The following is a 27,152-nucleotide window of genomic DNA, read 5'->3' as shown; positions in this document are numbered from 1 at the left end:
TAGCTTCATCCGCCTCTTGGGTGACTGTCCTAGATTCTCTGTCACTGGATCTTTGGACCAGCCAATGCTGTCAGTTGCCTCACCTGCTGAGGGCGTGGTGAAACAGGTGGTCACTAGGATGTCATGGGCCCTGAGCCTCCTCTCTAAGGCCTGTCCTTGCTACCCCTTCTCTTGTCCCACTCTTCTCTGATCTCACAAGGACTTCTGCCATCTCAGGACCTGGACCCCAGCATGCTCCTGCCCCCACCCCATCTACACTGTTCTGGATAAGCCCAAAGTCTTTGGAAGCAGATAGAGATGGGTTTGAATCCTTATGCAGCACTTATTAACAGAGTTGTTACTTACCTTCTGTGAGGCTTGGTTTTGTAATCTGTGAAATGGGAGTGATCACGGCCACCCTTTTGAGTTTTTTGTAAGTGACATCCTGTGCATCTCACGCAGGGCCCAACGCTATCATAGACAGCCAGTAAATGTTGCTTCCCTCCCACCATTTCACATGAGCACTGGGCTCGGCATTCTACACACAGAATCGTGAATATCCACGTAACTTTGTCAGCTAGTTATTACTGGTCCATTTTATAGACGAAGAAACTGAGGCACCACGAAGTCAAATAATCTGTCCGGGATCACGTAAGTGGGGAACTAGTAAAGCTGACACTTGGGCCCATATTGGATGGACGTGAAGGCAAATCCTGCTCTGCCTGGGCACTCTGCCCCAATGTTCTGCATGCAGGTAAAGGAGAGTGTTTTACCGTCCATGTTTTCTAATAGGCTTCTCAGTGCTTTGATCCTACCTCTGCAGAAGCACCCACCACCGCTCCTTTTAGGGAAAAGAGGCCTATTTACCTTTTAATTTTACTTTCAATCAGTCAGATTCAGTTCCACGTTCATAGAGACTTGGGGTAGTTCAGGGAAATCAAAGCCTGGGTGTCCTTGGAGAAAGGTTGACGTTCATGCCCACTCTTTTTTTGGGGGCCATTGACTTTGAAAAAGAGGGAAGTCTAATAACTGAGTCTGGGAAATAAAGATGCCTGCATTTCACGTCCTCTGACCCAGATCCCGGAGGATTGGGAGCAGCTGTTTCCATCTCCACAGGTGCTGGAACCTCCAGGAATGTGGTCACATGGAAGGGGAGGAGCAAGGGTGAGTGGAATAGAACTTCCAGAGGTCAAATCACCCAAAAGGTCCAGTGGAGCTGAACACTGCACTGTCTGCCATAGGAGAGGAACTCACCTGCCCTGCCAAGCAGCAGGCCGGCTGCAGGGGAATGGACAGGTTGGCCTTGCAGACTCAGGGAGCAAGCACCAGGGCATGGGCCATGCAGGGCTGTGAGAGGGCAGCCCAGAGACACCCAGGTCCCAAAGGCCCAAAGAACAGGAAATGGGGGTTTTGAGAGGGGAAGGATCTTGCCTAGGACCCATTGTGACCAGAGCCCCTTCTGCTGAGCCACACCCTGGAGCCATAGGCTCTCTGGCTTCTGCCACTGCTGACTGCCTGCGTGGTGGTCATTGAGGAAATCTGGGCCAGGTCCAATCCGCCACGAGGGATTGATTGATAATGGGAACAGAGACTGTGGGTCTCCGTCCTGACCGCTCTACTGAAGCTTTTAATAATCAGCCTGCCTCTAAGTGCCTGAAGACTCTCGGCTTCCAGCTGTCTATTAATTGTGCCTCTCAGGCCCTTGGACAGTTGGTTCAGCCTGCTGCCCACTGTGACCGCTTCCAGGAAGGCCAACGAGTGACTGCAGTTCCCAAGCTGGCCACTAGAGGGAGCCCTAGCCCGTAACAGCTCTGCCTTAACTGGCGGAGGAGAAGAAAACCAAAGGGTCCCAGAATCCCTGCCCGTCTGGACATCCCAAAGTCCTCCTCCCTTAGCTCTCCCCAGCCCAAGTGTAGGCCCCTCTTGTTTTCAGAAGTTCTTGAAAAGGGAGGTCTCCATCCTCCCCTGAGAACCACTGGCAGCAGCTCCAGCCAAAACCCTGCTTACCGGTGCCTCAGCGGCGTGGGGCCTGGGGGGAGGCTGCCTGGGAGACAGAAGGCAGATGAGATGGGACACGGAGGGACAGAGAGGAGGGAAGGAAGAGGGCAGATGCAGACAGGAGGGGCTGGAGGGGAGGAGGCGCTGAAAAGGGAGACAGGGGAAGAGTGGAAACAGGAGAGAGGAGACCCCAAGGGGGAAACCTTGAATTCAGCCTCCCCCGCCTGCCCTTCCTGCCGGTCCCAAACACCCATCCAGAGGAGGACCCGTCTCCCTCCCGCCAGTGTCGGCTGCGGCTCCAGGCCTGCCCTGTTTACCTGGCCCAGTCACAGTCTCCCAAACACCAGTCCAGGATTTGGGGTTATTAGAGGCTGGGGAGGGTGAGATCCTGGAGCCGGAATCTGAGAAGAGGAAGCGCGGTGAGACGGCTGTAACCCAGCACCAGGCACACACACAACGCTGACGCTGCCCTGAATTCCACCCGGCTGCGGCTCTCACCTGATCTCCACCTCTCTTATCTCCGCTTGGGATAGAGTTCAGCTGGTTTTAGTCATCTGAAGGACTGTCATTCACAGAAGCTTCTCCTTCTCCGGCTGACACCTGCTGATACTGCAGCAGGAATGATCCAGGTTAGGTATCAAGCTCTGTCCAAAAGGCTGCCCCTGGAGGGGGCTTCAGCTTTCAGGGACAAATCGCCTTCCTTCCTGCCCTCTGTCCTCCCCATCCTGACGTCTATGGAGGAGAAACCTTGGCAAAAGTGACTAACGGAAGCAAAGAGTAAAGCCCAGGAAAACACGTTGATTGGGGTGGGTGGGGGTCAAGGTCTTCAGAGCTGTCTATACTTGCTGTGTCTCTACTTCCTATTCACTCAGCAGTTCACCAGCTCTACAAATATCGTGAGACTTTCATGAGCCTGACACTGTGCTAAGCCACTTCCTTGGCCTCCTGCCTCCTGGTGATGCTGTTGCTCTTTTCTCAAAGGAAAGGACAAGGATGATTCCTTTGTGGTCAAATTCAGTGACCTTCCTCTGGGGCTCACTCAGTTTGATCCTAAGGTGGTGGCTGGACTGTTGACCAGCCATTCTTTCCTTCTAGAAACTCTCAGCTCCTTTCCCCATCAAAACAGCACCCCTCCTAGGTCCTCCTCCTTCCTCTCTGAGACCTCTGTCTTCTTCACAGGACCCTCTCCTCCTCTTCTTCCCTTCTCCTTACATAGCAGTGTTCCCCTGCTTCCACCCACGACCCTCCGCTGTCTACAATGCCTCTGTGTCAGGATGACTCACAGCCTGCAAATGCACAGCAATTTTCCTATGTCTCTATTTATTTTGTACATCACACAACCCTCGCTACTGCACTAGCAAGAAACTTTAGGTTGTATCTAATACTTGGAACTTAGATAGCGCCAAGGCCTGGAGACAGGCCCGCTTGGTCATCCAGTCCGTTGTCCTCAGGGGTCACCCCGAGATGTCCACCGTCTAATCTGGGTGGCCATGTGAGTTAAGCTGCTCTCTCTGTAGTCTCTGGACTCCACACATGGAGCATAGGAAGCTCTGGCCTGGAGCCCCAGGCCTTGTCCTCTGTGCCCAAGATACAGGGGAATGGACAGATTGGCCTTGCAGAGGAGTAAGCACAAGGACAGAGCATGCAGAGAGGCAGTCACCTCCCTGGAGATAATGTTGAGAACTCCATGCAGCCACCCACCCCAACCCCAGACCCTTTCCCATTCTCTTTCTCCAGTCCAGGGGGGCATTTGAACTGACCCAACTTGAGTCACGTACTCTTCCCTGGACCAGTCTGCTGTATGACTGGAGGAAGTGGTCATCAAGATATCCCAATACACTGACATGGCCCCTGGCAGCCATCCCTATACATACCCCCCTCTTCCCATGAAAGAGGGGGACTCAAGCTGTGCACCTACCCCCTCCCCATATGGTATCTAATATAACTCTTAAATCCTTCCCTCCAGCACATGTTGGAGTATGAATCAGAAATTTCCAGTTGTTCCCAATACCCACTCTCCTCTCCTCCTTTACTAATACATCCCCAGAAGTATGGCTGTACTCATGGCTGCACAGTATAAAAGTTACATTTCCCAGCAGCTAGTTGAGGCCTTGTGACAGCTTTGGCTATTGTGATCTGAGCAGAAACAATGTATATAATATAAATGTACCACATCCTTAAAGAGAAGGGCACGCCCTCCCCTTCCTCTTTTCCTGCTTTTCACTGACTAGAATGCAGTTGTAATGGCAGGAGCTGGAGCAACCATCATGGACCACATATTGAGGATGGCAGGGCGATCAAATTGAAGGACCCTGGGGTCCTGAACAATTTCACAGGGGAGAGCTATAATACAAGTAAGACAAAAATAAACGGCCACATTTAAGTGTTTGGTAATTCAAAGCCTTTGTTATAGAAGCTGAACTAATATGCTAACTGATAGAGCTAAAGAGATCTTCAGGGCAGGTGCAGTGGCTCACGTCTATAATCTCAACATTTTGGGAGGCTGAGGCAGCAGGATCACTTGAGCTTGGGAGTTCAAGGCCAGCCTGGGCAACCTAGCAAGACCTAGTCTCCGCTTAAAAAAAAAAAGAAAAGAAAAGAAAAGAAAAAATTAGCTGGGCATGGCGACACACACCTATAGTCCCAGCTATTCAGGGGACTGAGGTGGGAGGATTTCTTGAGCCCAGGAGGACAGAGCTGCAGTGAGCTATGATTGCACCACTGCACTCCAGCCTGGGCAATGGAGCAAGACCCTGTCTCTATAATAAACAAAAACGAGAGATCTTCAGTCCATTTCTATAGCACTTTCCAGCTATGAGATTTGGGGCAAACTACTTAATCCTTCTAAGCTTTCATTTCCTTAGCTGCCTACCTATTTCCCACAATCATTGTGCAAAATGAATGAAATAGCATTGAATAAAGCACCTAATATAACATTGACATATACTTGGGGTTCAACTGATGTTGAAACTGACAGCCCAGTCATCTTTACAAAATACCAACCAGATCCCCTGCCCCCTCGATTCGGAATCTTCGAACACTCCCACTGCTCTAACTACAAACACCAAACCCTTCCTGTGGCCTACAAAGCCCTGCCTAGCTCACCCAGCCTCTCTAGCCCCCTTCCCCTCCCCCGGCTCCTTTTGCCCACTCTGACCTTGCAGTCATCTCACTGCCTCCACAAACATTGATCGAGGGCCTTTCACAGTCCAGACACTGTGCTGGGACTTCGCACATACACACCCGGAGCCTTGCTCTTGCAGACTTTACGGTCTAGTGAGGGAGAAAGAAAAAAATAAGTTCACATAAATAAATAAGCATAGCTAACATTTATTGAGCACTTACTACCTGCCAAGTGCTGTCTGAGCTGTTTTTACATATATAAATTATCAACTCCTACAATCCTCTGAGTTAGGTGTTACTATGATCACCCCACATTTTACAGATGTGGAAACAGAAGCACAGCAAGGTCAAGCAACTTGCCCAGGGTCACACAGCTAGTGGGCATGGAGCCAGAATTTGAACTTGTGTAGTCTGACACCATAGCCTGTGCATTCAACCGTGAGTCTGTCCTGCCTTCAAATTCATGCCAAATTACCACTGTGAAATGTGCTATCAAGGGAGTGTACGTGGGGTTCAGAGGCACGAAGACTCTCCTGCCCCGGGCCTTGGCATGTGCTGTTCCCTCTGCCTGAAACACCCTTTCTTCCCTCTTTGCCTGACCAACTCCTGTTCACCCTTTGGATTCTGACATTCTGCACATGTCACTTCCTAAGGGACGCCTTCTCTGCTCTCCCCAGACCAGCCAGATCCATTTAGAAACTCTTGCTCCGTAAAGCACCCTTGCTCCCGTGCACGATCACACTGTGATTATATATTTGCTGATTCTTTATAAGTTTTTCCTGATCCCATGAGACCCGGAGTGCCGTGAGACAAACAAGCACATTGTTAGTGCTCAGGGCCAAGTACAGTGCCTGTACACAGTAGGTGCTCAGTATGTATCTTTCAAATCAGTTCATTGATTGGTTGATTGACTTACCCCAAGCTGGGCCTGCTGTCTCCAGAGTGCTAAAGCTCCATCTCTCCTGGTGGTCTCTTGCTGTCCTCGAGGACCCCTGCCCATGCCCCAGTGGCCTTGGCTCCTAATACCCTACACCAGCCAGAGTCCCCTGAGGGAGGGAGAGGTAATGGTTCGGCCAGATCAGATTCTGCAAATGCAAGAGGGGCTGAGGGAGGGCCGGGGCGGGGAGATGACAACCTTCCAGGCACCCCTTGGTTTCCCAGGGCCAGACCTGGGATGGGGGTTTCTCAGGACTGATCTGGGAGTCAGGAAATGGAGCAGAGGTTAAGAGGAGGGGCCCAGAAGATGGACATCCTGTCTCGATGGCCAGAGATGATCTTTCAAACCCCATAAAACCTGGAGCCATGGAGGCGGTTGTACCAGCATCCCACACGCCGTAGTCTGGAGTCCAGAGCCGGCCAGATCGATATCGTGTGAGAGGCTTTCTGCTCCAGCCTTTTCTGCTGCCAAGTGTCCCCAGAGGCCTAAGGAAATGGCGGAGAAGGCAAGAGGCACCAGAAAAGGAAAGGAAGCACATGTTTCTCAGTGTCCCGCAGGGCCAGCAGTAAGCCGAGCACCATGCTAGGTGCTGTGTGGTCATGCAGCCCTCCAGGATAGGTGTGACCCCATATGACAGATAAGGAAACTTGGGCCCAGCCATACCTATCCTCTTGGCTCCATCTGGATGAGGCGGTCTCCTGGCATGTGCCAGCAGCCATACCCAGGACAGAGCCTCGAAAGGGCCTTTTGCAGTCTCTGGGCCCAACATTTCCAGGTACAGGAGCTCACCCCTCCCAAAGCACCCCTTTCCATTTCAAGCATCTCCTCCCACCTCTGGCCTCCCTGTGGCCCTCATCTGTTACATGTGGAGCCCAGAGAATGGTGACTCTTCCAGCGAGGGGGCCATCAAACATCGGAGGCCAGCATCCCATCTCATCCTCCCTGATCCCTGAAGCTCTTCTTCTCCAGGTCGAGCTCTCAGCTCCTTCGGGTGCTCCTTGGGGCCCTGACCCTTTCCCACCACACCCCAGCTTGCCCACATCCACATCCAGTGTGTGCCAGGCACCCCCCCGCAGCTGATCTGATCTGCAGAGCTCATGGAGACATTCTCTCCCCTCCTTTGATCCTGCCCTTCTGCCAACCAGTGCAGCAGGGGTCAGCTCACTGTGGGAGAAGCTCCCTGCCCCACTGATGACCCCATGATCCCTGGGACTGACTCATCAGTTAGCTGAACACCAGAATGCTTGGAGAGAAGGCGGTAGGAAAGGAGATGCCTGTGTGGAGACGCAGCATATTCCGAGGGACTAGGTCTCTTGTGTACATGTGTCTGTGTGTGTACGTGTGGGCCTGTATGTCTGCACATCTTGTGTGTGTGCATCTGTGTGTCTCTGTGCATGTGTGTTCATGTGTGTGCATCTGTGTGTGCATGTGTATATGTGTGTCTGCGTGTCTCTGTGTGTCCGTGTGTGTCTGCGTGTCTTGTGTGTGTGTATCTGTGTGTTTGTGTGCATGTGTTCATGTGTGTATGCATCTGTGTGTCTGTGTGTGTGCCTGTGTATGTATGTGTCTGCATGTCTCTGTGTGTGCATGTGTGTGTCTGCATGTTGTATGTGTGTGCATCTGTGTGTCTGTATGCATGTGTGCTTCTGTGTGTGTGCATCTGTGTGGATGCATATGTGTTCATGTGTGCATCTGTGTGTCTATGTGTGTGCAACTGTGTGTGCATGCGTATGCACGTGTGTGTTTGTGTCTCTGTGTGCGCATGTGTGTCTGTGTCTCTGTGTGTGCATGTGTGTGTCTGCGTGTCTTGTGTGTGTGCATCTGTGTGCCTGTGTGCATCTGTGCGGGCATGTGTATGCACGGGTGCCTGTGTGTCTCTGTGCGTGTGTGTGTGTCTGCATGTCTTGTGTGTGTGCATCTGTGTGCCTGTGTGCATCTGTGCGGGCATGTGTATGCACGGGTGCCTGTGTGTCTCTGTGCGTGTGTGTGTGTCTGCATGTCTTGTGTGTGTGCATCTGTGCGGGCATGTGTATGCACGGGTGCCTGTGTGTCTCTGTGCGTGTGTGTGTGTCTGCATGTCTTGTGTGTGTGCATCTGTGTGTATGGGGGGAAGGTGTGTCTTTAGTCCTATACCTACTGTCAGTGTTTTTAGAATGGGCCATATCCTTCCCATGTTCTGACTGCTTGTACATTGCTAAGCACTAATAAATAGGCATTTTCACCAACTAACAGGGAAAATTCCAGAAAAACCAGTTTCTTAAAAGAGGAAGGCAGACTTTGATTTCACCACCCCGCCCCCCACCCCAGAAGGTATTGTAAAGCCCGTGGAGCTGAAATGAAGCAGCCTGCAAAGCCTCTTCCAGGTGTCCCCTCCCACCCAGCTGCGCAGGCCCTGGGGGTGAATCCCATGAAGATATGGCCATGGCTCCTCCCCTCTTAGACCGCCCACGGGACGCAGGAGGAGGGACATTTGAGGCCTGGAATTTTTAAAATACCAGTGGGCTCCACTGCAGATGGGAGGGGATGGTATCCTCCCACCCCCAAAAAGCGAGGCAGGGATCTAAGCCAGTCCAGAGGGGACTTCTTCCCACTGTGCCTTCCTCCACTCCTCAGCTCCCCACCCGTCCAAGCACAGGTGCCCATGGGCCTACACACACCCCTGCCCTAGAAGAAGCCAATCTGAGGAGAGGGCTCCTAGCGACTTTCAGCCTGGGTTGCACAGAGTTACCCAAGAGTGATTAAAATTCCCACTGCCCAGGCTGGACCTTAGCCTGACCCACTCAGAATCTCTGGGGTGGGGCCCAGGCTTCAGCACTTTCCCGCCGAGCTTGAGACAAGAGAGAGCCTCATAGCCGCCATCCCTCTGCCCCTCCTTGCCCCCGCTGATGTTCCTACCTCTTCCAAGGCTGGACTCTCTTCACACCCTGCACGCCTTGTGCAACCAGAGTTATCCTGCTCATCAGGACCAGGACTGGCCCCTACTGGCCTCGGCCAGCCCCAGGCAGCAGAGATTCCAGAATCTTGTCAATAAGGCAAGCACCCAAGGTGAGGTCTAGGGCTGCTTCTCTCCCATGGAGACCCACACTGGATCCTCATGTTTCAGGTGGTTGAGGCAGAGCCCGGGGCTGAGCATCTCAGCCTGGCCTAGTACCAGCAAGAGATACACATGCAAGCAGCTCAAACTTCAGCACTCACGCAGATTTTCTGGGGATCTGGCTAACATGAAGATTCTTATCTGCAGGCGTGGGGTGAGGCCAAAGGTCCTGTCTTTCCTGTAAGCACCAGGTGATACTGATGCCAATGGTACACGGGCCACACTCTGCATAGAAAATGCAAAGGTGGCTGGGTGCCTTTAATCACACCTGTAATCCCAGGACTTTGGGAGGCTGAGACAGGCGGATCACGTGAGGTCACGAGTTCGAGACCAGCCTGGCCAATATGGTGAAACCTCATCTCTACTAAAAATACAAAAATTAGCCAGGAGTGGTGGTGTGTGCCTGTAATCCCAGCAACTCAGGAGGCTGAAGCTAAAGAATCACTTGAACCTGGGAGGCGGAGGTTGCAGTGAGCTGAGATCGCACCACTGCGCTCCAGCCTCCTGGGTGATGGAGTGAGATTCTGTCTCAAAGAAAAAAAAAGAAAAGAAAAAGAAAAAAGAAAGAAAGAAAATGCAAGGTCCTTTGGGTATTCTGTGTGATAATGTGTGTCAGGAGAGCTGCCCTTCTTCACCCAGAGCCCTCCGCTGCAGCCCCGTCCACTTCCTTCTTGAGGTACCAGGAGCACAGCCACCACACTGCTAAGTCCCCTCAAAGGCCAGCTGCGTCAGCTCGGCTCACAGGCCATAGCTTGTCTCTCTCATCAGACACTCCTCCCCTGTACCAGGCCAACCCCCGAGGTCCCTACATCCCTCCGCAGCTGGACAGTGTCAGGGGACGACCTCCTGACCTCCCCCATCACACACCCAGGAGCCCTGGTCCACTCCCTGGGAAGCCAGCCTACAGCCTAGCCCGTAACCCCGTATCTGACCAGTGACATCAGTTTGGTTTCCCGCTTGTCCATGGCTCATCAGAGTGTGTCTCTCCCCTCAGAAGCCAGCCCTGAGAGCGGAGAAAGAGGCAAGAGCTAGGAAGAGCCTGGCTGAGAAGTCAGCTCACCCGGGTTCGTAGCCTGGCTGGGCCACTTACCCCGGCTCTGTGATTTTGAGCAAGTGTCTTCACCTCTTTGAACTGCAGTTTCTTCATCTGTGAAATGAGGACAAGGATAACCCTTACCTCTCAGGTGCACGTGCGTGAGAAATGATGCCCAAGTGCTTAGCACAGGCTCTGGCACTTAGCAGGTGTTGGCTGAATGCCAGCCTTCACCAGTGGTGATGCCGAGTACCAGCTCTTCCAGCTAGAAACCGTGTGACCTCTCAGTGCATCGGTTTCCTTGTATGTCTCTGTGTATAACAGTGCCTACTTCACGGTGTTGTTGGGATGACTCAGCATGACGATATCTAACAGATAGCAGGGCGCAAGACATGTTCAGTCTCCACCTAGGACAGGGTCTGAGTTTCCTGTGTCTTGTATCCCTCATAGCAACAGGTTTCAAAGTATGATCCAGGGACCCCAGGGGTCCCTGAGACCCTTTCGGGAGTGCTGAGGTCAAAACCATTTTCATAATGCTATGAAGCCATTATTTGACTTTTTTGCTCATTTTCCCACAAGTATACAGTGTTTTCCAGAGGCCCATGATGGGTGATATTGCAACAGATTGTATGCAGAAACTGATATAAGAATCTGGCTGTCTCCTGGTAAGCCCGACGCGAATAGGCCTTTACAAAATGCAAAGCACATGGTGGCTCATGCCTGTTATCCCAGCACTTTGGGAGGCCAAGGAGAGAGGATTGTTTGAGCCCAGGAGTTCGAGACCAGCCTGAGCAGCATAGTGAAACCTCTTTTGTACAAAAAAAAAATTAAAAAATTAGCCAGGTATGGTGGCACACACCTGTGGTCCCAGCTCCTTGGGGGCTGAGGTGGGAGGATCACTTAAACCTAGGAGGTTCCCTAGTCATAGCGAGCGCGAGCTATGATTGTGCCACTACAGTCCAGCCTGGGCAACAGAGCAAGACTCTGTCTCAAAAATAATAATAATAATGCAAAGCAAAGTCACCCTTCTCACCCAGTGCTTTTGTTTTAGAAAATATTTTTTTTCACAAAAATGCTATCTATATTAACATGTGAAGAATTTATTGCTATGGAAGTGAATTAAGTACTTTTAGTGTTCTCAGTTTTAATTTATACTATGGTAAAAGATCAAAATTTATACTATGGTAAAAGATCAAAAGATATAATCATTCTAAACAAAAGCCCTTTGGGGTCCTGAGTAATTTTAAGAATGTAAAGGAATCCCAAGACCCAAAAACTTGAGAAGGCCGCCCACAGGAGGACCGTGAGGGCCACTGAGGGCTCAGCACAAACCTGCTCAAATAAGCTGGTCCAAGCCCCCCTCCAGCCACACGGTGAGCTCAGGGGAGAGCTTGCGCCATGTCATTGAGTATTTTGGATCTCCCAGAGACTCCTGTGCTGTGCTAGGCGTGCCTCAATAGGTCCCACTCCCAAACTTTCTGAATTCCAAAGAATTCACCCAGGAACCCTGGGCCTGGTACACGAATGAACCACACATTTGCCACTTGATGGGCACCAGCCCTGAGAGATGTTGCCTGACAACCCGTGTTCCCCCTCTCTCTGACAGACCTCACCCCTTCCGGGATCAACCACTTCCCCATTCTCAGTCCCCGTAGTTTCAGGAGGCTCCAGAGGCAGTTGTGTGACCCAGATCCGGATAGAGTGATTGGTTTCGAGTTAATCATATGAGCCAGGCAAGATCCAGATCACAGCCAATGAGCACGTGTCCCAGTTTCTTGCTGAGAACATTGGGAGAAAAGAGCCCTCTTCTCCTAGGGCTATCGAGCTGGTGGGATGGAAGCCCAGAGTATCTGGGGGCACTGCCACTCAGATACAGCTTGCCTGAAAGTTAAGCCAACTCAGACCCAAGTGACGGGGATGAATTCCTGATTCTACCATTTGAGCTCTTAAATGCAGCTAGGCCCAGACTTCTCAGTCACTTGGGCCAAGAAACTTATTTTTTTCTTAAACAAGTTTGAGTTGAGTTTCTCTTCCAGCTGAAAGAGTCTGAATGAATAAACGCATGGAACCAGAACCACAATGCGGATGGTGGGGAAGCCGCTGGGAGGATTTGAGCTGTCCACCAGAGGCATTGCTGAAGCCCACCTGGATCTCTGGAGAGGCCCCTTTTTGCCCACCAGAGACGTGGCAGACCCCTGTCCAAACAACACAGATAGATAACGGCACAGAGTTTTCTTCAACTTTATCATTTATAAAGCCATACAATGCATCGCAAAGAAACAAAGCAGCTGTACAGGAGTGGGGACGCGTCAGTGTACAATACATTCATGTCCAGGATAAGGAGCATACACCAGGATTTATACACGGTGGCAGCGGCTATAGGCACGATGATACAAAATATAAGTATATTTCCATCTATATAAATACACAGCTGGGGTGGGGGAGGATGCTGGGTGATCTTGTTTCTCTCGCAGAGGGCCTGGGAGGCAGGGTGGGTGGTGGGAAGGGATTTCTTACATTTGTTCTGAATGACGGGTCTGAAGGGAGGAGAGAAATGGGGAAACGCAGCCTGCACACACTGATGTGCTCTCACACACACGCACAAACCAAACATAGACACAGGAGAGTTGCAAACGGCTTAACACTGACTGGAAAACAAGCTTGGGACATCCCTCTACAGTAACTCCACTGCTGGCAAGAGCCCAGGCGTGGGATATGAACAGAGGTCCTCCAACATTTTGGACATTTGAGGACAGAAGGGCCAAGAGGGACGAGGCCCCCACCCTGCCCCTCTGGGTGGCCCACTCCTCACCTGGGCCATCGCTGAGACTCCACCAACTGGTTGCCCTACAGGCCTCACCTCCCGATTCCCCTCACTGCTGGGCAACATTGAACTTGAAGTTCCATTGCCCAGCACCTCCAACCCCTACCCCCAAGTTCCCTAAAGAGATGAGCAAAACACACGCACATACATACATCCACACTTGCACATGCACACACACGTCCTGTGTTACCACTGGCCAAGGAAACGCAAGTCTCAGGATTCCAGGGCCTGGACCTGGGGTAAAGGGCTGCTGTGGGACTCCGCCCCCTAACCTCTTGGAGGACCCCGAGTGTGGGGGTAGAATTGGGTGTCTCCCTTGACTCACATGATCTTCCCAGGTCCTAAAACTGGAAAAAAAAAAAAAAAAGTGGGAGAAGATCCAGGAGGCAGGAGTGATGGACAAAAGTGGGAGTGAAACTGAAAAGTGGGCGTGAGACTAGATTTGATCACACTCACCACCCTTCTGTGTTCCCTGGACAGCATGTTCCCCTGGAGCCCCTGCGCAGGCTCATCAGAACAAGGCAGAATCCCCTACTTGCCAACCTCCTGAGAGCCCTTTATAGGGGCATCACGCTTGTCCAGGAGGACTGCCCCTCCTGCTCTCACACAACCACTGGCCCCTCCATCCCTCTCCTGGCCAGTCTCGGAAGACCCAGGGGGCCTCAAAAGCCAGGGGAGAAGGAATCCTGGCCATTGGTGTCCACAGCTTTCAGAGCTACTGGAGGAGAGGCTCAGATGAGGTGGCTCAAAGGCCTTTCCCAAACTTAGAATGTGATGTATCTGTCACTCAAGTGCCTGGCTAAATAAGAGAGCCAGAATACCATGCTAGCAGGCTGATCAAACCGCTCACTTCCTCCCTGTTTTCCTTCTCTGGTCCCCTCTCCATTGTTTTCTCGCCCAATCCTTCCCTCTTGCTCCCCTTGGGAAAGAGCCACATGGAGCTCACTGGGCCCCTCCCCCAGCTGAAAGGACATGACCCTCTTCCCTCCAGACACCCAGCTGGACAGCTGGCGGCAGCACGGGACTGAGCCTGCTGGGGTCTGCGTCGCTGCGATGGCCATGACTCCCCGGCTCTTTCTTGCCCATCTTCTCCCAGACCCTTTCCCATCCCAGCCCATGTTCAAGGCCAGACAGCGCTCTCCTGGCTGACACACAGATTCAACAATAAACAACAGTAAAATAGATTGAGGGAGGGAGAAGACAGAAGAGGATAAACATTTACAAAATAATAATTAGTAAAAGTGCTTTCTTTTAAAGGAAATCTTTGGCAAGAATATACTGCAGTGCGGAGTGGTGTGTGCGTGGAGTGGTGTGTGTGCGTAGGTGTGTGCATGGCTGCACAGCTCCCTGTGACACAGGAGGGCTCTGGTGCAGGGCCCAGAGGTGGGGCCACTGTGGGGACTGGGAAACCCTTCCTCATCATTCACCTTGGAAGGCCACACTCTCAGAAACTGACTCCTTCCGCAGGGATGCTGGGAGGGAGTTACCAGCTTTCTGGCATCAATGGGTCCTCCCGCAGGGGCACACACAGCTCAGGCTGGAATGGAGGGGCTGGTCAAGCATGCAAGGTGGGCTGCGGTGGGTGGTGAGGAAGAGGAAAGCGACTATGAAAGCTGACCCCAGACTCAGTCCCGGGCACCAGCCAGGCTGCTTGAAGGGTCTGATACATCGCCCAGCCTCAAGTGTGGACAGAACATCCATGCCAGGAAGAGGCTCCTGGGCTGTCCAGTGGGAGATGAGATATTTACAAAGGAAGGGGATGGGAAATATCTCCTATCTTGGGAGATAACTGGGGTTTGCTAGGGAATGAGGAGAGGGGGAAACCCAGATATTTGGCTTGAATATCTCAGAAGGAAGAGCACTTTGGAGGGACTTCGATCACCAGGCACAAGGTTTCACTCTGGTAAGCAGGGGGTGGCCGGTGGGGCCTCTGCCCCTGCTCTCCACCTTCTGCAGACACCCTCCTTTCCAACTCCCTGAAATAGAAAGTCCACACTGACACAGCTCCTTGGAGGAGAAAAAATACAAAAGGCACACACACCCCTATGTGTGCCACACACACCCATGTCCCCGCATGCTCACACACTTGCTCAGGCCTGCAGAGGCAGGGACAGCTCCCCACACATCCTGGGGGCTGACTGCTGGGCCCCTGGCTTGCTGAAAAGTAACGGGGCCAAAGGGTGGAACATATGCAACCCCTCCCAACACTGAGCCCCACACAGTCTAGGGAAGGCCAAGGCCAGGGCAAGGAGACCCTGGCTGCTCCAAGAACAAAGGCCCCCTACATTTCAGGCTTTACTTACATATGTAAAAAGGGATAGGAATTGGTTTATACCCAGGGAAGGCAATAAAGCAATATGGAAAAACAATAAATACTTCTTGTCAATTTACCTATTCTTTTTTTAACCTTTTCTTACATTTTATTAGCTTACAGATTCTGTCAGTATGTCTCATGTATATATTATATAATATTTATATATCAGTACAATGCCTCTCTCTAGGGGACCCCCATAGGCTTAAGAATGGAGTCCTGGTGAATTTTCCATTCTGGCTTAGAGTCCTTAAATGGTGGTCAGGTGTCTTCCCAACTGTCCAGTGGACCTTAGGCCCTTTGGCCCAAGTGCAAGCCTTCTGACCTCTGCTGCATGGGCAGTGTGGCTCAGCTGGGGAAACCAAGGCAGAAAGGGTGACAGTGAGGTTTGGCATTGTAGGTAGGCGATACGGTGTACAGGTAGCAGCCCCAGGAGCTCTGCTGAGGTCAGAGGGTGCCTGCAAAAGCCAGACCCTAAAACACTTACAGAGGGGAGGATAAGGACTCCAGGTTTCTCCCCTGAGCCTCACTGAGCAGGAAGCAGGTTCCCCAGGGTGAATTCCAACACAGGGACCCTGCAGAATAGAACAGGGCTGGGCAGAGCAGGAAGGCTCAATCCCCAGCCCCTGAAAAGGCATCATGCAGGTAAGCAGGTCTGAGATAAGGCTGGTCCTGGGGCATGAAACCCAGGAACAGGGCTGAGAGGTGGGAGCTAAGGCAGAGTCCAGGGCCCCAGCAGGAGCACATTGCCTTCCTTGCTGCTGAGCCACAGGCCTTGGGGAAGACACTCTGAGCTCAACAGCTGCCTGTTCTCACAGATCTCTTCGTATGGACACACATATTTCTACCTCCTCAAACCAAAGCTCCAGCCTTCTGGCCAAGGCGGGACAGGGTGATGCCATTGCAGACCCTCCCACTCCTGCTGGGGTCTTTGCAGAGGAGAAGGGTCTGGCGGCACCCAGGGCCACTAGAGTGCAGGTGCAGGCACCAGGAGAGAGCCTCTGCCACCCACAGCTTGGTTGTTTGTCCCTCCCCTGCTGGCCTGCCACCGCCAACCCTAATCTTTGGACAATATGCATGTGTGTCTACAAACACATGGGACAAGGACAAGCCGAGCTGTTTATAATTCGAGTGGATAAAGGCTGAACTAGATCAATGTGTGAGGATGTGGGTGCAGACACACACTCACACAACAATATAGTGAAGGCACAGCAAAGAGGCCTGAGGTGCCTTGGGTCTGAGATACTTTCAAGCGAACAAGTTCTGCCACTTGATGTCCCACGGTGGCTCTGTTTGGTTTGACAATCTACCCTACAGGTGGCCAGAAAAAGATTCTCCCAGCTTGATTTCCCCTTGCGAAGCAGTTGAGTTAAGGAGACAGAGCTTTTCCATCCACCCCCCCCACCAAAATTGTGGATTCCCAAGGAGGTTTGTTCCTTCTCTTTTGAGGACATCCATCTTCTCGGGGTAGGGAGGGGGTATTAGGCGGACCTGGTTAGTTTTGGAGGCTTTGGGTTTTTGCAGTTTCCATCTACCCAGGGGAATCCAAGTTCTTCTCCTCCATCTTTTGCTTTCCCTCTTTCTCTCTCTCTCTTCCCCCTCCCCTCTGCAATTCACTTCCCTCTCCCCACGTTGCACTTTCTTCTCTCCTCCGAAATTGGCCCAAAGTCCTCCTTCTGGGTTCAAGAGTGGTCAGGATTCACGGGTCCCCTCCCCACGCGCCCCTTCCCCAAGGCACTGGCCCTGGGCAAGAGGCAGGGTTCATCTCTTTTGGCCGGCGTTCAGCATGACCTTGGAGACGAAGTTGACGATGGCAGAGGCCGGCTGGTTGGGGTCAAGTTCAGCAAAGAGGTGGCAGGCGTTGTCCGTGGTGCTGCCCTGCTTCCGGGCCACAAAGCCGAAGAGCCTGCAGGCAGGAGAGGGCAATGGGCATGAGGGGAGGGCAAATGGAACCCCAGGAGGTAGACAGCAGCCCAGGTAAGCAAGCTGGTCTCAGGCCAGCCTTTCTCCCCCATCCCTCCAGTAAGCCTCAGCATCAGGGACTCGGAGAGGCACAGAAGAGAATCCTCTGTGCACTCTCCTGACTGCAAGCCAAGGCCTGGAAACAGTGTCCCGCCTTGTTTAAGGATGGGCAGAAATCCCCCTTGGAGGGGTGCGAGGGAAGCTGCAGGGGACTGACAAAGCTGGATAGTGAGGGGTGGGGAGGAGACCAAAATAAAATGGGAACATTCCTAGACAGGCCTCTCCCCGCCCATCCCAGCCCTACCCCTACTGACTGTTCTGACACACAACACATATGCCAATCAGGAAAGTGCTGTCTGCCTGCAAAGAGCTGGGCCTCCTCAGACACCACAAGGTCAGGGAGACAAAGGTCAAGTAGTTCACACCCCTTCACACACACACTGATTCTTCCTGGGCTCAAGAACCTTGGAAGCCAGAAAATAAAAAGGGAAGGTGGACCCCACACCCATTCCCCACCCCCACCCGCAGGCCTGGAGTGACCCAGTGTTCTCTTTGCAAAACAGAGTTAAAAATATGAGGGCAGAGAACAGAATGTGAGCTCAGGCCCCCTCCCAGCCAGCATGTTGCTAATTAGAGCGAGATGGGGAAATGAGGACAGCTGGAGATTCCGATGGAAACCCCTCTCCCTACCGCAGGACCATGGCAGCTAAAGTCAGCAAAGGGGGATTCGGCTGTTCGCTGTGTGCCATACACACCACCACACTCATACACACCATCACACACACACCACCACACACACACACCACCACACTCATACACACCATCACACACACACCACCACACACACACACCACCACACTCATACACACCATCTCACACACACACCACCACACACACACACACACACTCATACACACACACACACACACACCACCACACACACCACCACACCATACACACCATCACACACACACCACACACACACACACACCACCACACTCATACACACCACACACACACACACCACACACACACACACACACACCACACTCATACACACCATCACACACACACCACCACACACACACACCACCACACTCATACACACCATCACACACACACCACCACACACACACACCACCACACTCATACACACTGCCCACATACCACCACACTCATACACACCATCACACACATACCACCACACACACACACACCACCACACACATACACACCGCCCACATACCACCACACACACACAGCACACACACACCACACACATACACACCACACACCACACACCACACACACCAACACACACACACCCCACCACACACATACACACCGCCCACACCACCACACACACACACCACACACACACACACACACACACACACACACACACCACACACACACACACACACACACACACAGCACACATACACCACACATCCACCACCACACACACACCTACCACACACATACACACCACACACATACACACCACCCACATACCACCACACACATACCACCACACACACACCACACACACACACACACACACACCACCACACCACACACACACACACACACCACACACACACACACACACACCACCACACACATACACACACACACACACACCACACACACACACCACACACCACACACATACACACACACCCACACACACCACCACATACACACACACCATCATACACAACACCACACACACACCACCACACACACACCTACCACACACATACCACCCACCCACACACCACACACACACCACACACACACCACACACACACACCACACACACACACACACACACACACCACACACACCACCACACACACACACACACACACACCACACACACACACACACACACACCACACACACACCACCACCACACACATACCACCACACACACACCTACCACACACATACCACCCACATACCACCACACACACACCACACACATACACACCCCACACACACCACTACACACACACACCATCACACACACCACCACACATACACCACCACACATACCACCACACACACACCTACCACACACATACCACCCACATATCACCATACACATACACATCCCACACACACCACACACCACACACACACACACACATACACAACACCACACACACACCTACCACACACATACCACCCACATACCACCATACACATACACACCCACACACACCACACACATACACACACCATCACACACACCACACACACACCACCACACACACACACCACATCACACACACACACACACCACACACACACACACACCACACACACACACACACACACACACACACACACACACACACACACACCACACACACACACACACACCACACACACACATACACACACCCACACACACACACACCACACACACACACACACACACACACACACACCACACACACACACACACGCCACACACACACTTAACACACACATACACACCACACACACCACCACACACACACATACACCACCCACATACCACCACACACATACACACCACACACATACACACCATCACACGCACAACCATCATACACACCATCACACACATACCACCACACACACACAGCACACACACCACACACACCACTACACACATACCTACCACACACATACACACCACATACACCACCACACACACACCACCCACATACCACCACATACACACCACCACACACATACACACCATCACACACACTACACACCACCACACTCATCACACCATCACACACCACATACACACACCACATACATACACACCACCCACATATCACACACACACCACCACACACATACACACCACCTACATAACACCACACACACCTACCACACATATACCACACACACCACCACACACACACCACCACACACACACCACACACATACACACCATCACACACACCACACACCACACACACCACCACACTGACACATCACATACATACCACCCACATACCACCACACACACACCACCACATACACACCACCACACACACCACACACATACCACCACACACATACACACCACCCACATAACACCACACACACCACACACACACTACCACACACATACACACCACCCACATAACACCACACACACCACACACAACCACACACATATACACCATCACACACACCACACACACACCACCACACACATACCACCACATACATACACACCACCCACATACCACCACACAAACCACCACACACATACACACCATCACACCACCACACACACACACCACACACACACTACCACACACATACACACCACCCACATAACACCACACACACTACCACACACATACACACCATCACACACACTACACACACCACACACACACCACCACACATACACACCACCACATACATACACACCACCCACATACCACCACACAAACCACCACACACATACACACCCTCACATCCATACACACCATCACACACACACAACACACATATCACCACACACATATACACCATCACACACATCACATGCACACACCACACACACACCACTGCACACACCACACACACACCACTGCACACACCACACATACCACCACACACACATATACCACACACATACACAAACCATGCATACATACATACACAGGCCACACACATACACAACATATACACACCAAACACCACACACACAAACACAACATATATGCACCCCCCCCCCCACACACACACACACAATCCTGCATTTCCTACAGCTGTGCTCCCCCAGCCTTGTTTCAGGGGCCGGGAGCAACAGGGCCAAAGGCCTGGGGTAATGCCCAGGTGGAGCGGGGAGCTGGGGTCCACAGGGCAGCCCCCAGCATCTGCCTTTCCTGGCTGGCTCGGACCCTGAGAAGGGGTGGGGGTGATCCTGGCAGAGGGAGGGAGCATGCCAGCCCTGGCTGTGGGTGTCTACCAGGATGGAGACCCAGCAACTGCACCTGACGGGAGCACCGAGCCTGCCCTCCCCTGATATTCCTTTCAGCTGTGGCTCCCAGGCTCCCGCAATAGACCAATCCTGTCATCTGCCACAAGGAATAGATCCAGGCAAGAAGCCTCAGCCCCTAAGGGCAGGAGGGAGCCCTTGCAAGATCCCAAGAGCTAACATCTCCTTGAATTTTGCACCTGAGATCCCTGGCTGGCCTCGCCTTGTCCCTGTCATGATTCCCTGTTAGCCCACTGCCCTGCTCAGCCTCTCCCTGTGGCCTCTGTCCCACCCATCAAAGCCTCTTCAGCAGGAGGTTCAACTCAAAACCAGCTCCTGAAGGAGGAAAAGAGGGATTTCCAGGCTTAGGGGCCCCGCTCCCTTCTGTCCCTGACCCTCTCCCCTCGCAGGGCCCTGTGGTGAGTGAGCACAAGCACCTTCAAACACGAAGTTCCAGCCTGCCGCCGTGGCCAGCAGAGACATGGGAGATGCAGGGACTCGCAGCACTGATGATCCTATGAAGCCTGGACAGGGCTGAGCCCCACCATCCCACATGGCGTCTCCTAAGCCGCCATCACTGACCATGTGATAGACTAGTCAGTCCATTCATTCGGACTGAGGCATCCTCATGCTCTTCCAGCCTCTGTTCTCTCATTTCTTCACTCAACAAATATTTACCAGCCTCCCCATGTGCCAGACATGGCCCTTCCCTCGGGGAGCCTGCAGTCTGGTGGCCATGAGGTCCCTCCCCTGAAATAGTCCCTCCTACTCCCATTCTCATTTTGACCTGTCCAAATTGAACCTGTCTTTGAAGACCCATCCTTAAATATCTGCTCTTTCCACCTCTCTGAGGTGCTAATGTGTTCTCTTGCATGAGCTCCCCAGATGGAAGCTGAACTCTCTTGCTGCCTCTCCCTCCCTTGCAACTGACATTTTTTTTTTAACAGTGAACATTTTGTTTTTCTAAAGCAACCTTGTATGAAGTTTGCATGTATAAAGGTGAAAGCAGTATTTTACAGCTCCAAATGCATGACATTTACCTATTATAAAGTCAATCAATGAGGATAATAGGGTTGTTGGAATAATCCTGACAAAGTGAAAAGTGGATGACAGATCATAGTGACAGTCTCATGTCAGCTTCAGACCCCAGGTTATGCCTATATTTTGTTTTGGTTTTGTGACTGTGAGAAAAGCCTAGTTCCTACTGATAGACAACTGCAAAGAGCAGCAGAGTTTTCCCTCCCTTCTGAACACCAGGTGCAATCCAAGGATGCTAGGATCCTTGGAACACAGTTTGAAAGTCACAGAAGCATCTTAGTGCTATTTAGACATCTATCTTATCTGCTGTGCCAATGGGCCTCCTGAGGGCAGGGTCAGAGACCCAAGCAGGATCTGAGTTCCTTGGAGGCCCCTAGGACATGTCCACTGGATGGAGGAATCCACCCAAAGGTCCCAGGCCATCCCCAGAATTCAGACCTTCTGGGCTCCACATTCTGGTAAGGCTGCCTTGCTTGGCCACAAGACTCATAGGAAAGCCCAAAAAAGCAAGAACAAGAATAAAGGCAGCTAAAATTGGGGCAGAAAAGATCATGTAAGCAACCCCTGCCCCACTTCCATTGCTTCCAATGAGACTCTGTTTTCCGTCCACTTCCTGCCATCCCTGCTGCTTCTGACCCTGGGAGAATGAAGGTGGCTAGACCAGAGGCTGGGCCTCTGGCCTGGAGGAAGGACAAGGCAAAAGGCCTGTATGCCTGGTCAAGCTTCGCTTGGAAGCTGAGTGACCTCGGCACAAAGGGTTTTGCTGCTCTTTCCCTACCCCTGGCCCTGGTTTCTAAATGTGCCCCATGCTTCCCTCACTGTGAAGTACAAAGGCCAGCCTGCTGGGTGGGGGGTAAGAAGTCACACTTACTTAGCAGGGGCACCACCCTCTGTTTTCATCCACCTGTGGAGAGAAAGTGGGCTCAGGGTAAATCACCGTACTTTCTCCCTAGAGCCCAGCCCCACACACAGCCAGACCTTCTGCAGGAAGCCAGGGGACCGACCCCCCATTCCCAGGGCACAGGAGCTGCCCAAGCTCACACAGAGATGCATTCAAGGTGGAGAGAACACTGCAGCCTGCCTCCTGAGGGGCTCTCCCCATCGTGGAGAGGAGAGGCAGGTTCAGGGTCAGGGCATGACAGAAGGGGTGGCCATGGGCACTGAGTCCCTAGGAGAGTCCCCATATCTATAGTGGGAAAGACTCAAAAGATACCCAACACGATTATTCACACATGGGCAGATCTTCCAGCTGAATGGAGAATGTACACACATACACATGCACATGCATGCACCCACACAGACGTGTGGGAGGGAAGAGAGCTATGTGGGAGGGAAGGTGTGTACAAGAGACTTACTTTCTTTCCTGTGGATCCAGGTCACAGAAGGTGACAGTATTGAGGGGGTAGTGGCGTCTGAAAAAGAGCCTGCAGCACAGACATCAGATAAACAGAGAATGAGTGCTAACGGGGCTGCTTTTCCCCTCCTTCCACCAGCAGGTCAGGCCACCTTTCCACCATCTGTGGCTATCACAGGTCCACACAACCTCTCTCTTATGAGCAAGATGGCCTGAGCTGCTGACACTGGCAACCTAAGCAATGTACAGAGACAGATGTGCCATAGAATCATCCCAAATGCCAGGGGCTGGGAAAGGAGGAAACTGGCACTGAGGAATAGGAAATGTGGGGAGGGGTTGGAAGAAGAAGCAAAGAGGCCGGGGACACTGTTAGGAGAGAGTCCAAGTGGATGGGCTCTGCTCCTAGAAAGCAGGTCCTTTTTATCAGTTGTATTTACAGCCATATACGCAATGCTGGCAAATTCTCACAGAAGGATGGATGAATGGGTAGATGGATAGATGAATGGAGATATAGATGGATGAAGGGAAAAATGGGTGGTCAGGGATAGATGAGGGATGAATGAATGCAGGGATTAGATGGATAGATGCATGGATGGATGGATGGATGGATGGATGGATGGATGGATGGATGGATGGATGGATGCATGGATGCATGGATGGATGGATGGATGGATGGATGGATGGATGGATGGATGGATGGATGGATGGATGGATAGATGCATGGATGGATGGATGGATGGATGGATGGATGGATGGATGGATGGATGGATAGATGCATGGATGGATGGATGGATGGATGGATGGATGGATGGATGGATGGATGGGTAGATGCATGGATGGATGGATGGATGGATGGATGGATGGATGGATGGATGGATAAGTAGCTGGGTAGATGGGAGGTAGATGCAAGACAGATGGACAGGAGGGTAGATGAGAAGTTGGGTGCAAGGAATTAATCAATTGGTAAATGGGTGGGTACATGGATGAACAGATGGGTCACAGGAAGGAGAACCCCACCCAGGAGCAGGCACAGGAGTCTTACTTTCTCTGGTTGTCAGTCAGAGTGATTCCCTGGGCAGAGACTTTGAAGTGAACGATGGTGGCAGCTGGCGTGGGGTCTGCAGCCAATGTCTCAGATGTGGCTTTGGAAATGGCCTGTGGCCCAGTGAGTGACTCCATGTCCACAGAGTTGACGAAGAGCACATTGCAGGCTGGAAGAAACCAACCCAAGGGGGAGTCATGGGAGCCTGGGTGGGTGAGGACATTAACCCAGATCCATTCTTCAGGGAGAAGGTAGCAGATAAATTTCAGGCTAGCCTTGAGCCAAGGCATCTGCACATAGAAATGTGATCTTCCCGGAGATATTTGGGTCTGGAGAGACCTCCAGCCTGCATCTGCAGGAGGGATCAGGGCAGGAAGGCAGAAAGGAAGGCCTGGGCATGGGTAGTTTCAGGTGACCACTCACCTGCCCCTTGTTTCAGCAGGTCTGCTGTTGAATTGGCAGGGCCGGAGCTATCTTTCGATTCATCTGTGGGGTCTGAGACAAAAATTCAGTAGGAATTAAAACCCTAGAGCTGGAAAGAAACACAAGTTTGGCTGGAAACACAAGTTAGAGGCCTGTGCTGGGAGGAGTTCCAGGTGCCCACCTGCCATGCTCCAGGGCTGATGCGCCTCCATGAGAGAAGCTAAACACCCCCTCTCCAGCCCTGCCGTCTCACTCAGATTCTCATCCTGCATGTCCTCATGCTCTTGGAGTCCATTCCAACTTCCCAAAATCAAAAGAAGACTTGCTCTTCCCTAACAGCTCAGCGTCCCCTCAGTCAGGGAACACCCTCCCAGCACACAGATTAGAAAATCCAGCGACATCGAGGCACTGCCTTCCCTTTCCTGAGGCTGCTCTCTCCTCTCCATCCAGACCAACCCCCAACACCTCAGTCTGCCTCCCCGCTCTCTTCCCCAGATGCCCATCTCATCCTCCAGGACATGTCTCCTGTCCCCTACTTCTCCTGTCTCCTGTCATCCCTGGGATGACACGTGGTCTGAAGATTCCATATGAATTTCTTCACACGGAGGGTTTTCCTGAACAATTTGGCAAGTCCATTTATGTATGTTCCTGGAGTCAAGCTTTTTCATAAATTTTTTCTTCTTTTTTAATAGGAAAAAAAGGAGAGTAATTTTGAGTTTCTCCAGATTGGTAAAATGATGTGTGTCCTCCAGCCCTGGCCCATGTCCAGAGTGGCTGGCAGGATCAAGACATGACAGGGGCCAGCTCAAGGGTGTGGGTGGTGAGCCAGGAGTCTCACGTCCCTACCTCGATTTGGAATGACCAGCTTGCAAGGCAGGGCCAATGGAATGATAGAGTGCTGGTAGACCAGGGCAGACAGCGATCCTGCAGGGAAGCAGACAGCATGTCAGGGGCAGCGATACTGGAAGTCAGAGGGGAACCTCCACCTCCACCCTCATCCCGATACACACGATCTTCCACTTCTTTGTTACTTCTACCTCAACCCACCAACAAAGCTGAAAATTCACACCCTCTTTTTAACAAGATCCAAAAGAGAAGATTCCCAAAGTTCACTCCAGCAGTCATAAAGTTACCTAACAACTTTCCTTTGCAGAAAGTTCCTCCTAACATTGCTCCTAACTCGCCCCACTTACTGGGGCTCCTCTGAGAACAGGGCAGAAGGATCAGAGAATTGTGGGATCCAATCCCAACTCAGTCACATCTCACCTGTTGGTTCTCAGGTAAGTGTAACTTTGATGACTCTCATTTTTTCATGTGTCAATTCCTCCCTATTAGGGAGGATGACCCCTATCAAACAGGATAGTTGTGAGGCCAGACGTGATAGAAGGTGCTGGGACAGTGACATTCACACGGTAGGTGGTCAATTAAGGCAGCTGATTTTACTATTGTTACTCCAGTTATAATGAGAATAAGTCCCAGCTGGGCAGGACAAATACAGAATGCAGTTTGGCAGAATTAGGAGCCGCACTGCAGAGGGAGACAAGCCTCCATTCATTTTCTCCGCTGATTTCAAGACAAGGGTGGCTGGCAGAGCCTGTCAGAAAGAACTTGGAGGAACCCAGGACAGGGCCAAGACTCAGGCCAGACTGTAGAGACGGGGGCAGCAGGGACAGCTCACCGAAGTTTGGCTCATTGGGGCAACCCTTGAGCTTGACTCCTCTGGGGCCGGTCTCTATCAGAAAATGCCTGACCAGCTCATGGGTCATGTCTCCTGGGACAAAGAGAAAGACATGAGGCTCAGTCCCTTCCCATGGCTTCCTCCCACCACCTCCCAAGACTGCTTCAAAACTTCTGCAGCATGCAGGGCCAAGATGGGAGAAATGGCCGAAGAGAGAATGTGACTGGAGCCCCACGGACTGCAGCGCCCTCTGCTGCTCTCCCACCCCGCAGGAAACACATGGCAGGCACCCAATCTCCTGCTTTCCCCATCTTTGACCCCAACCATTGCCAAGCCCAAGACACCCGCTTCCG

The 27,152-nt window shown here is 52.0% G+C and overlaps 2 protein-coding genes and 1 long non-coding RNA gene across 16 annotated transcripts in view; 1 reads left to right on the top strand and 2 right to left on the bottom strand.

Moving 5' to 3' along the window:
- The window catches only part of LOC126932458 (uncharacterized), a 58,928-nt gene extending 55,812 nt beyond the window's left edge, over positions 1 to 3,116 (bottom strand). For both annotated transcript variants that reach the window (XR_007718184.1, XR_007718185.1), the window contains exon 1: positions 2,476 to 3,116. This is a non-coding gene — a long non-coding RNA (uncharacterized LOC126932458). The remainder of the gene's footprint in view (positions 1 to 2,475) is intronic.
- The window catches only part of ARPC2 (actin related protein 2/3 complex subunit 2), an 870,481-nt gene that overhangs the window by 390,093 nt on the left and 453,236 nt on the right, over positions 1 to 27,152 (top strand). The window lies entirely within an intron of this gene.
- TNS1 (tensin 1) overlaps positions 12,395 to 27,152 on the bottom strand; it is a 206,767-nt gene continuing 192,009 nt past the window's right edge. For 11 of the 13 annotated variants that reach the window (XM_050751241.1, XM_050751244.1, XM_050751243.1 and 8 more), the window contains 7 exons: positions 26,800 to 26,892; positions 25,968 to 26,045; positions 25,122 to 25,193; positions 24,699 to 24,867; positions 23,658 to 23,726; positions 23,174 to 23,206; positions 12,395 to 17,205 (listed from right to left, as the gene is read on the bottom strand). In XM_050751241.1, coding sequence (XP_050607198.1) covers positions 17,061 to 17,205; positions 23,174 to 23,206; positions 23,658 to 23,726; positions 24,699 to 24,867; positions 25,122 to 25,193; positions 25,968 to 26,045; positions 26,800 to 26,892 — 659 coding nt within the window. In that variant the 3' untranslated portion in view covers positions 12,395 to 17,060. The remainder of the gene's footprint in view (positions 17,206 to 23,173; positions 23,207 to 23,657; positions 23,727 to 24,698; positions 24,868 to 25,121; positions 25,194 to 25,967; positions 26,046 to 26,799; positions 26,893 to 27,152) is intronic. The other 2 variants (XM_050751242.1, XM_050751247.1) reach the window with 1 other exon arrangement.

The sequence above is a fragment of the Macaca thibetana genome, chromosome 12 (genome assembly GCF_024542745.1).
Source record: "Macaca thibetana thibetana isolate TM-01 chromosome 12, ASM2454274v1, whole genome shotgun sequence".
NCBI lineage: Eukaryota > Metazoa > Chordata > Mammalia > Primates > Cercopithecidae > Macaca > Macaca thibetana.
Note: the sequence above shows the minus strand (reverse complement) of the source record. Positions and strands in the feature narration are given on the sequence as shown.